Below are 12,773 nucleotides of genomic sequence, written 5' to 3' on the forward strand. Positions count from 1 at the left end.
TTTACACTCTTTTGGCCATATAGTGTGTAGATGTGATGGTCAGGTCTTCATATACTTTTGGCCGTATAGTATATATATATATATATATATATGAAGGAGAGGTTTTTACACTCTTTTGGCCATATAGTGTAGGGGTGATGGTCAGGTCTTCATATACTTTTGGCCGTATAGTATATATATATATATATGAAGGAGAGGTTTTTACACTCTTTTGGACATATAGTGTAGATGTGATGGTCAGGTCTTCATATACTTTTAGCCGTATAGTATAAATATGAAGGAGAGGTTTTTACATTCTTTTGGCCATATAGTGTAGATGTGATCGTCAGATCTTCATATACTTTTGGCCGTATAGTTTATATATATATATATGAAGGTGAGGTTTTTACTCTTTTGGCCATATAGTGTAGATGTGATGGTCAGGTCTTCATATACTTTTGGCCGTATAGTATAGATATGAAGGTGAGGTTTTTACACTCTTTTGGCCATATAGTGCTAGGGGTGATGGGCAGCCATCCACGTACTTTCCCTCATATATATTATGACTAGTCAGCGGTGACTGGCAGACCTGTCAATCACGATCTTTTGATTTACTTAAAAGCTTCAGAAGCAGATCAAGTTGCTGATATGAGTATCCCCAGTCCAGCCAGCTCCGACCCTCGTCTCCTGACACCCGAGTCCCCCAGCCCTGCAGGTAATAGCAGAGCCAGCCGGAGTGCAGCCGGTTAACATTGCATTGTTGTGAGTGACTAAACGGCTCCTAGGGAACAGCATACATATATCAGTGACACATGCAGTAGCAGCCCCTGTGCTGGGGGAGTGACTGCTGATTGAAGCAAGAGGCTGGATTTCACCGCCATTGGCTCCACAATTTCCTGCCTACCTTGTGCTAAAGCATCATTATCTGTCTCACCCTAGCAACCAGTGTGCCCTCAGTCCAGGGACAGGACGGGGAGACAGGACTGGCATACTGGGGGATCCTCATAGTGGCATCACACCGGAAACAAAGCTGCTCTTCTCATATTTATTGTTTTATTTTGCCTTCTTGCAGCTTTTTGGTGCCTTTTATCTTTGCATGGTTCAGCGTAAGACCAGAGGCCAGCCTCCAACATGAGTCACCCATACATCGGGTAAGTGGCTACCAAGTTGTGTAGAAAATTCTGCATCTGCCAAAAGCCGCTCTCTGCTGTCTCATCAATGCATGACGTCTTGTTTAACCCCTTCGCTGCCTGCCCCTTTCCACTCCGGGGTACCCTACTTGTTGGAGGCAGCGGACTTTACAGCCACAGGTTTCAAATTTGGTCAGTGGGTTTAAAAGATAAAAAAATCGCAACGCCAAGGTTGTCAATTAGTATCAATCAATGCAGTTATATCGGCGGCTGAAGATTCATGGTGACATTGCAAAATGTTGGCTGTAATTTGTAAATGATTGCAAGTGTGAGCTTTACATTTCCTGACCATTATATTTCTTTTATTTAGGTGCAAACATTTGTAAATGGTGCTACCGAAATATAGAGTTATATATAACTATTACTACGTATAGCAGTATATACATTATATATATATATATATATATATATATATAGTAACACCAACAACAGTGTATGAATATAGATGGTAACCTACAGCGGAATATACATATAGCTTATATTAACATACAACAGTAAATACATGTAGAAACTCATAGTAGTATATACGTAGAAACATAAAGCAGTACAAAAGCATACATATAGCTCATATAGAATATATATATGTGTGTTTGTGTATATATATATATATAGCAAGTAATACAAATAACAGTATATACAGTACATACAGATAGTTAACACTTAGTAGTATATACAAATAGCATATTATAAATATAATAGTTTATACATATAGAAATTAATACGTAGCAGTAAAGAAAAAAAAAAAAAAGTTGATAATACATACAATAGAATATACATATAGATAATAATACATAGCAGTGTGTGTGTGTATATATATATATATATATATACACACATAGTAGTGTGCGTGTGTGTGTGTGGTGTGTGTATATATATATATATATATATATCTATATCTATATATAGATATATATATATATCCTATAATAAATATAACAATATACACATATAGAAAATAATACATAGCAATAAATACTGTACAGCTGGTATAGTTTATATGACATATAACGTTATATACATAGTAATATATAGTAGTGTATACATATATTGAATAATACATATAACAGTATATATTTATAGTTATTAACATATAGTGGTATATACATATAGCTTTTAATACATATAGCAGTATATACATATAAATACTAACAAATAGCAGTATATATGTGTATCATAGAATACATATACTAGTATATACATATAGGTAGTAACACTTTATACCTATATTGTATAACATGCTGTATAACAGTACATACATGCAGGTAGCAACAGATAGTAATATATTCATATAGAGTATCTTAAAACACATACACTAGTATGTACATATGGAGAATAACACATAATAGTATATATATATATATATATATATATATATATATATATATATATATAATACATAATAGTATGTGTATATATATATATATATATATATATATATATATATATATATATATATATATATATATATATTAATACATATAATACATAATAGTATGTATATATATATATATATATATATATATATATATACATGGTGGTATACCTATAATAATAGTAGTAGTATCTTATAATACATATAACAGTATATACATATAGATAGTAACCCATAGTAAAATATATAACAGTATATAGATAATAACGCATAGTAGTATATACATATATCTTATAACACATATAACAGTATATACATACAGGTAACACGTAGCAGTATATACCTATATCTTATAAAACATAAAGCATTCTATATACAGTATATATACAGTACCACAGTTAGATGACACAAACTCTTTTTGGCCTGAACTATTTTTACCCCCCCCCCCCCTGATTAGGAAGAAATTAAAGCTTATCTATTTTTTAAAGGGTCACTCCACCCAAAACGTATATTTCACTTTTTGCTAGATGTTGGAGAAGCCCCTGACTGTCTATTCTATGTCAGGGACTGTACTGGTGAGCTACCTGCATGGAGATTACTGGCTGTGACCATTATGAGGGGCTCCCACCATCCCTGCTGCATTTTTAAATGTATTTTACATTCTATAGAATTGATTACAAGTATAAAGGTAGCAGAAATAAAAGTCCCTCCCAGGTGGACAGGGACAGTCAGGTGTTATGGCAGGGAGGTTCCACGCCAGGGACTGTTTCAGCCAGTCAGGCTCTGCTTATAGGTAAAATATATTGTTTGGGAGGAGTGACCCTTCTAATTGAAGGGAATTGTTTGATTGAGTAATAATAATGGACAGATTTCTGTAACATTCAGTATGAACCTTTGGTTGGTGGGTATTTACCATGCCCCCGTTCACACCGCTGCGACTTCACATGCAATGTGACAGTTCCAAATCGCATGACAAGTCACATTCCCATTGCCGGCAAGGGAACCGCTCATGGGTCGCAGCGATTATGAAAAATGTTCCTGCGCCACTTTTTGTTAATTTTTTGCAGCTTGCATAGACTTCTGTTAAACAAAGTCGCAATAAAAGCGGCGGTGCAAATTGCACTGCTCTGCGGCTTTGAAATCATGCTGAAGTAGTGCGATTTCAAAGCCGCACCAGTGTGAACCATGGCTTACTGCATTTTGCTTTACAACATACACCTGATTGATTGGTTGGTTGATTGATTGACTGGTTCGTACTGATATAATACATTTCTATAAAATCTGAAAAAAAGAGTGTTATAAGTCACCTGTGTCTAATCAGACTTGGTGGAACTAGGGTCCTTTTCAATTTCAGAGGGCGGTAATACAGAAGCTGACAGGCGTTCAGGAGGGGCCACTGCTGCCTTCTGACTTTTTTTTGTTGTAAATTTTCTTTTTAAATTATCTAATGCCAATTTTGCATTCCACTTGACCTCAAGGTGATTGTTTGAACTCAATGGGTGAGCTTGACAAGTGGCGCCACCTGTCAAACCCTGCAGCCTGGGGCAGGTGTTTTTTAGATAGGTGGTTTGGGGGATGGGGGGGGGCAGTAAAAAAACAAACATTGAACCGAGGTGAATTCACCTAATTTCTCAAAATACCGCTGTACACATGCCGCCGCCTCAATGCTTTAATTTGCAGTCGCTGCATTTTATACACGGAGTGCGGAGTTTGGCAGGTGGTGCTGCCTGTCAGTCTCACTCATTGAGTTTAATTGGGCTGCGCAGCGACTGCGTGCAATGCACATGATTGCGGCACAGTAGTGTGGCCTTTCAGGGTTAAATGAGACAGTGAGGAGGCTATATAATGCCTCATCACTGACTGCCAAATGCACTTTGAAAAGTAACATCCAAATGTAGATCACTCTTCAGAGGGCACTGTGAGTGTGAATGAGCCCACAAAAATGCTGCAGGCGCGAAGCAAAGCATAAACATTGTGGCATGTGTACAGCCCAGTCCAGCAATATTGTTAGGATCCGGGTTGGTGAGGGGCCATACAACTCTGGCTCAGCTGCCTGTTTTTAACCCCCCTGACTGCCTGTGTGAAAGTGTGTTAAGCCCCGTACACACGTACCCATCGTCGGCCGAACGATCGGCCGTCTTTTGTCCAGGGCTGTCGTGTCTGTTGAAAACTGCAAAAGACTGCACACGAATTTTGTCGGCCAACAACAGCTGACTGCAGAAGTGATGTCATGTGATGGTTAACTTTCCTTGTCTTTTTTCTTTTCTGAGCATGCCCAGTCTTGCAAATCTGCTGTCTGTCGGCCGAAATCTGTACTGACTGGCGAACAATCGGCCGTTCTGGTGTTGGCCAACAAAAATTTTAATGCCTGCACGACAGATTCTTTTCGGCCGAAAGTGCGCTGTCGGCTGTCGGAAGCATCATACTAACAAACCTACAATCGGCCGATCGGTCGTCGGCCGAATATTTACGGCCAACAATCGGTACGTGTGTACTAGACATTAGGGTGCCATTCAAGAAGGCTGCTCTAAAACAATGCATGTTAACACTGCATTGCATAAAATAAATGGCTTGCCAATGTACCCTATCTTGCATAAATTTGCCATTTCTTTGTAACCCAAAGCATTGCGCTACCATGCATTGCCGAATGTTGCAGTGCGCTAAGAACCCAGGTGTGCTGCCTTGCTGCATTGGGGTGCCAATCAAAATAAATGTCACCCCAATGCAGCAACGCATTGCAGAAATGTGACTCCGACCCTAAAGTCTCAGCTTACACCCAGCAACTTTAAAACTTTAACCTATAATATGCAGTTCACCAGACATGCTGAGTCTTGTAGTTCTACACCAGGTGAAAGGTTGTCTACCTGAGCTTGGATATTGTTTGTCCAAACCGCAGTTTTTTAAATATAAATTCCAAGCGTTTGTTTACAAAGTTTGCATCAATACCAAAATTTGGTGTGGGGGAGGGGTTGACAATGGTATTAGTTTTACTATATATTTCAATTGAGGAATAAAGGTTAAGTCCCCGTTCATATATATGTGATGACAGACATTGCTTGTGATTCGGAGCGCACTGCTCTGCATCCCATTTGCATCCCATTCGGACACAACTCGCACAGGACCCTTTTTTGGGTCCGCACCAGAATTGGATCGCATGGGTATTCACACTTATGCGATTTGATTCATGTCCGAACTGACAGTTTGCACTGGGATATGCAAACTGATCTGGGGGTGTCGTTAACTTTGTATTGACACCCCAGCGATTCCCATATGGCAGTGTGAACTGCCTGCGAGTTGAATGCGATGCGGGAGCCTGCAGTGGATTCGCAGGGTTCCCGCATCGCATATGTGTGAACCGGGACTCGAGGTATATTGACAGCAGATGCACTGGGTTGTGTTCGTGAGCGCATTCCCAACATATGGCACCCAAAAAAAAAATGGTTGCCTATGAATGTAGTTCACACCAGTGTGTTGTGTTGCATTTGCCCAGAGCTGAGAAAAAGCATTGCATGCACTAATTTATTTCAGTGCAGTGCAACGTAACGCGTTCAAATGCACACAAGCGCATAAGCACAATGCACTCAAAGGCAAGAACCCCCTGAAAACATGTAAAATGCACGCCAGCGCATTACAAAGAAGGCAATGCAACGCCCGTGCATGAACAGATGTGTTGAGGTGTGAATGAGCCCTAAGCCTTAGCCAACCAGATACTGATATTCTGCCGGAGAGAGGTCTACTTGACTGTCCTTGCCATTTTATGAAGGGCTCCTACTCTCCCTGTTTGTTTTATTATTATTATATTATCATATTATGAAGAACTGGTTTAGTGGGAACAACTAAAGGTCAAGGGCAGAGAAATCTCCTCAATGGGGTCCCTAAAAGAAATAGGAAGACAAATGGAGACTGTGGTAGATAGAAAAAGGCCCCAAAAAGGAACCAGTGTATGGTCAGCAGAGGCGCCTATTTAATAAAAAGGTTCTTCCAAGTGTATTCTTTGGGAAGGACTGAATCATACAGATACACCAAGCTTTGCCTGTTCTGTATTGGTTAGTTAACATAAAGCCCACGCTATAGGTGTTTTGGATGCCTGGTCCTGAGTTGAGTGGTTCCAGGCCTGGTGCCTGGTTCTAAGTTGAGTGGTTCTAGGCCTGATTCTGAGTTGAGTGGTTCCAGGCCTGGTACCTGGTCCTGAGTTGAGTGGTTCAGGCCTTGTGCCTTGTCCTAAGTTGAGTGGTTCCAGGTCTGGTGCTTGGTCATGAAATGAGTGGTTCCAGACCTGGTGCCTCGTCCTGAGTTGAGTGGTTCCATGCCTGGTGCCTGGTTCTAAGTTGAGTGGTTCTAGGCCTGATTCTGAGTTAAGTGGTTCCAGGCCTGGTACCTGGTCCTGAGTTGAGTGGTTCAGGCCTTGTGCCTTGTCCTAAGTTGAGTGGTTCCAGGTCTGGTGCTTGGTCATGAAATGAGTGGTTCCAGGCCTGGTGGCTGGCCCTGAGTTGAGTTGTTAGTGGTTCCAGAACTCGTGCTTGGTCATGAAATGAGTGGTTCCAGGCCTGGTGGCTGGCCCTGAGTTGAGTAGTTCCAGGCCTGGTGCCTGGTCCTGAGTTGAGTAGTTCCAGGCCTGGTGGTCAGTCCTGAGTTGAGTGCCAGTCCTGGATTCTTTGGGAAGGACGTAATCATGCAGATACACCAAGCTTTGGCTGTTCTGTACTGGTTGGTTAACATGAAGCCCACGCTATAGGTGTTTTGGATGCCTGGTCCTGAGTTGAGTGGTTCCAGGCCTGGTGCCTAGTCCTGAGTTGAGTGGTTCCAGGCCTAGTATTGGTCCTGAGTTGAGTGGTTCCATGCCTGGTGCCTGGTTCTAAGTTGAGTGGTTCTAGGCCTGATTCTGAGTTGAGTGGTTCCAGGCCTAATACCTGGTCCTGAGTTGAGTGGTTCAGGCCTGGTGCCTGGTCCTGAGTTGAGTGGTTCCAGGCCTGGTGCCTGGTCATGAATTGAGTGGTTCCAGGCCTGGTGGATGGCCCTGAGTTGAGTGGTTAGTGGTTCCAGACCTGGTGCCTCGTCCTGAGTTGAGTGGTTCCATACCTGGTGCCTGGTTCTAAGTTGAGTGGTTCTAGGCCTGATTCTGAGTTAAGTGGTTCCAGGCCTGGTACCTGGTCCTGAGTTGAGTGGTTCAGGCCTTGTGCCTTGTCCTAAGTTGAGTGGTTCCAGGTCTGGTGCTGGGTCATGAAATGAGTGGTTCCAGGCCTGGTGGCTGGCCCTGAGTTGAGTTGTTAGTGGTTCCAGAACTGGTGCTTGGTCATGAAATGAGTGGTTCCAGGCCTGGTGGCTGGCCCTGAGTTGAGTAGTTCCAGGCCTGGTGCCTGGTCCTGAGTTGAGTGGTTCCAGGCCTGGTGGCTGGCCCTGAGTTAAGTAGTTCCAGGCCTGGTGCCTGGTCCTGAGTTGAGTAGTTCCAGGCCTGGTGGCCAGTCCTGAGTTGAGTGCCAGTCCTGGATTCTTTGGGAAGGACATAATCATGCAGATACACCAAGCTTTGGCTGTTCTGTACTGGTTGGTTAACATGAAGCCCACGCTATAGGTGTTTTGGATGCCTGGTCCTGACTTGAGTGGTTCCAGGCCTGGAGCCTAGTCCTGAGTTGAGTGGTTCCAGGCCTAGTATTGGTCCTGAGTTGAGTGGTTCCATGCCTGGTGCCTGGTTCTAAGTTGAGTGGTTCTAGGCCTGATTCTGAGTTGAGTGGTTCCAGGCCTAGTACCTGGTCCTGAGTTGAGTGGTTCAGGCCTGGTGCCTGGTCCTGAGTTGAGTGGTTCCAGGCCTGGTGCCTGGTCATGAATTGAGTGGTTCCAGGCCTGGTGGTTGGCCCTGAGTTGAGTGGTTAGTGGTTCCAGAACTGGTGGCTGGTCCTGAGTTGAGTGGTTCCATGCCTGGTGCCTGGTTCTAAGTTGAGTGGTTCTAGGCCTGATTCTGAGTTGAGTGGTTCCAGGCCTAGTACCTGGTCCTGAGTTGAGTGGTTCAGGCCTGGTGCCTGGTCCTGAGTTGAGTGGTTCCAGGCCTGGTGCCTGGTCATGAATTGAGTGGTTCCAGGCCTGGTGGTTGGCCCTGAGTTGAGTGGTTAGTGGTTCCAGAACTGGTGCCTCGTCCTGAGTTGAGTGGTTCCAGGCCTGGTGGCTGGCCCTGAGTTGAGTAGTTCCACTGGTTCCAGGCCTGGTGCCTGGTCCTGAGCTGTGGTTTGCTCCATCTCCCTCTTTGCTGCTACTGTGTTCTGTATTAATGTAGGGGTTGGCGGAAGGAATCACAAAAAGCAGAAGAGGATGCCAGCAACTCCCGGAAATATTAGATAAAGAAGCAATATTATCCCCTCAACACGGGCAGTGGGACAAGTACTTTGTACATTTTAATTGTTCTGCTTTGCAGGGCATTCTTCTGTTTTGATAGATATATATATATATATATATATATATATATATATATATATCAATTTTTTTTTTTTTTTTAGCACAACAGAGTCATTTTAAGGGGCCAGTATTAAATAAATTAAATAATCAATCTACTTCAAAATACTCTTTTGATGTTGTTGGAGTGCCTGGCTTCTTACATTACTTACATACTCTATCAATGGGATCTCTTGCTGTTTTTTCTGATTCCCAAAGTTCCTGTGCAAATAATTGTTTTAGGTGTTCCCATTCACCATGTATGTTCCAGCTCCTCCTGTTACATTCTCAATAATATATAAAAAAAAAATGAAAACAGGCAGAGTGAGACCCCCCTCATAAGGGCATGGCAGATCTGGGTTAGGGGTACAGTTTACATTTACATTTAAAGGTTAGGGCCAGGGTAGTTATAGGTCTTGTATCAGTTATAATTATACCTGCAATGTGTACATTAGCATAAAAATGTACTTAAACCTATTCATTTCAAACCGTCTATGGGCGGGGCCAGGTGGCTGGTACCCAAGTGGGAAGAATGGTGCACAAATTCTATACCCAGTGAAGTGACTAGTGCCAGGTGATACACAGAGATTAAACAAATCCTCCTGCAGAAGTTGTACCTGTTTATCTGCAGCCCTCTCTCTACCACAGCAAAGTCCAGAATTTTTACAGCTAGTCTGAGCATTTGCAAAGTAGGGGGTGAGGAGCTTAAAGTAGATGTACTGCCAAAGCTCGTTTGGTTGTACATCTCCTATGGATCGTTCTGAACTCCGGTGACCCGTTTTCAACAGAGAGCTGTCTGAAGTCCGCTCTCTGCTGAGGTCACAGATGTCGGTCCAGGCACAGTGTCATCACGACCACGGAGTCAGGATCCACTGACACCCGGCACAACCTCTCAGCGAGCCGGCCACTCCCAGCCCCTCCACAGCCCAGCGCGCCAATGAGCGAGGAGGGGGCAGAGCAGAGAGCGGTGACTGACAGCAGTTCTCTGCTCTGGGAGCTTTCAGATGTGTCGACCGCTCGGTTCTCAGTGTTAGAGTCAGTGGGGGATAGATACAGCATCCACCTAGGTAAGTATAAATGTGCAATAACCCCAAACCCCATACTTCTCTTCTAAGTTACTCTGCAGAGCTCAGTGAGAGCTGATTGGAGGGAAGGGATACATCGCCCGTGACACAGAAAACACGAAGAGAGCTGATGCTGTTAATCACAGGCTGTGTGCTGGAGATCCTTTCCCTGTCACCTTTTTTTCTTTCGTGGTGTCAGGAAAACTTGTCAGAAGTAAATCATGCTGATATTAGAGGAACAGGCAGCAGACAGAAATGATGCTTACTGTTCTGGATTGAGACGAGTACACACAATAGAGGGATAGGCTCATATATTGTGACAGAGGTTTACAACCATTTTAAGAGGAAGATAACTGATAGCAACTGCGGCAACAACTGCAATTACCAGCACTTGGCAGACATCCCAACCTGCAAAAACTCATTTCAGGAAGGTGGCAAACTCATTTCAGGGAGGTGGCACTCCCCCCACCCCACAAATTTAACACAACTAGAGGATGATCAAATGCAATGCCATCAGTATACAGAGGTTTACTTCTTCTGGGAGATATTAAAGGATATGAAGTGGTCATGGTGGTAGGAATCAGAAACACTGCACATGCTTGGATATTTACAATTACAGTATGTGCTGGGGGCTAGTTGCACCCCTAGCACATGTGACTTACTGCTGGTGGCTACTGCTGGCGAGTACTGCTGGCTGGTATTGCTTGTGGTTTCTGCTGGTGGGTACTTCTGGTGGGTACTGCTGGCTGGTACTGCTGGGGGTTACTGCTGGCTGGTACTGCTGGTGTGTATTGCTGGTGGGTACTGTTGGCTGGTACTGCTGGTGGGTATTGCTGGCTGGTACTGCTGGCTGGTACTGCTGGCGGTTACTGCTGGCGGGTACTGCTGGTGGTTTGTATAAAATGTGTGTTTGCGCTGCTCTGAAAATTAACTGATGAATAAAAAATATATATAAATATATAAATAAATTATCTATAGTGCATAGTGGGAACATATAATTATTGACCATATCATTAATCAATAAAGTGCATAATTGATATGTAAACAGTGAAAAACTCATTACAACCATATACCATTGCAAAACAAATATTCAAGCACAATTACAGTCAGGTCCATAAATATGTTCTAATAAATATAATTGTAATCTTTTTGGCTCTATACATCACCACAATGGATTTGAAATGAAACAAACAAGATGTGCTTTAACTGCAGACTTTCAGCTTTAATTTGAGGGTATTTACATCCAAATCAGGTGAACGGTGTAGGAATTACAACAGTTTGTATATGTGCCTCACACTTTTTAAGGCACCAAAAGTAATGGGACAGATTACCAATCATAAATCAAACTTTCACTTTTTAATACTTGGTTGCAAATCCTTTGCAGTCAATTACAGCCTGAAGTATGGAGCGCATAGACATCACCAGACGCTGGGTTTCATCCCTGGTGATGCTCTGCCAGGCCTCTACTGCAACTGTCATCTGTTCCTGCTTGTTCTTGGGGCATTTTCCCTTCAGTTTTGTCTTCAGCATTTGAAATGCATGCCCAATCGGATTCAGGTCGGGTGATTGACTTGGCCATTACATAACATTCCACTTCTTTCCCTTAAAAAACTCTTTGGTTGATTTCGCAGTATGCTTTGGGTCATTGTCTATCTGCACTGTGAAGCATTTGGCTGAATATGAGCAGATAATATTGCCCGAAACACTTCAGAATTCATCCTGCTGCTTTTGTCAGCAGTCACATCATCAATAAATACAAGAGAATCACTGATGAGGTGGTATGCTTTGGATCATGAGCAGTTCCTTTCCTTCTCCATACTCTTCTCTTCCCATCACTCTGGTACAAGTTGATCTTGGTCTCATCTTTCCATAGGATGTTGTTCCAGAACTGTGAAGGCTTCTTTAGATGTTGTTTGGCAAACTCTAATCTGGCCTTCCTGTTTTTGAGGCTCACCAATGGTTTACATCTTGTGGTGAACCCTCTGTATTCACTCTGGTGAATTCTTCTCTTGATTGTTGACTTTGACACACATACACCTACCTCCTGGAGAATGTTCTTGATCTGGCCAACTGTTGTGAAGGGTGTTTTCTTCTCCAGGGAAAGAATTCTTTGGTCATCCATCACAGTTGTTTTCCGTGGTCTTCCAGGTCTTTTGGTGTTGCTGAGCTCACCGGTGCGTTCTTTCTTTGTAAGGATGTTCCAAACAGTTGATTTGGCCACACCTAATGTTTTTTCTATCTCTCTGATGGGTTTGTTTTGTTTTTTCAGCCTAATGATGGTTGCTTCACTGATAGTGACAGCTCTTTGGATCTCATATTGAGAGTTGACAGCAACAGATTCCAAATGCAAACAGAACACTTGAAATGAACTCTGGAGCTTTTATCTGCTCCTTGTAAATGGGATAATGAGGGAATAACACACACCTGGCCATGGAACAGCTGAGCAGCCAATTGTCCCATTACTTTTGGTCCCTTAAAAAGTGGGAGGCACATATACCAACTGTTGTAATTCCTACACCTTTCACCTGATTTGGATGTAAATACCCTCAAATCAAAGCTGAAAGTCTGCAGTTAAAGCACGTCTTGTTTGTTTCATTTCAAATCCATTGTGGTGGTGTATAGAGCCAAAAAGATTAGAATTGTGTCCATGTCCCAATATTTATGGACCTGACTGTATATGATGAATAGAAAACAGTCTATAATTGAGAAAACTGTCTATTATTGAAAAAAGTGCTCAGTGCAAAA

At 42.7% G+C, this 12,773-nt stretch overlaps 1 protein-coding gene across 2 annotated transcripts in view; it reads left to right on the plus strand.

The window, feature by feature from the left end:
* Positions 1 to 873: 873 nt before the first annotated feature.
* ERICH3 (glutamate rich 3) overlaps positions 874 to 12,773 on the plus strand; it is a 164,673-nt gene continuing 152,773 nt past the window's right edge. For both annotated transcript variants that reach the window (XM_082265889.1, XM_082265890.1), the window contains exon 1: positions 874 to 1,130. In XM_082265889.1, coding sequence (XP_082122015.1) covers positions 1,111 to 1,130 — 20 coding nt within the window. In that variant the 5' untranslated portion in view covers positions 874 to 1,110. The remainder of the gene's footprint in view (positions 1,131 to 12,773) is intronic.

This window comes from Pelophylax lessonae (genome assembly GCF_965119305.1).
Source record: "Pelophylax lessonae genome assembly, chromosome: 8".
In the NCBI taxonomy this organism is placed as follows: Eukaryota; Metazoa; Chordata; class Amphibia; order Anura; family Ranidae; genus Pelophylax; species Pelophylax lessonae.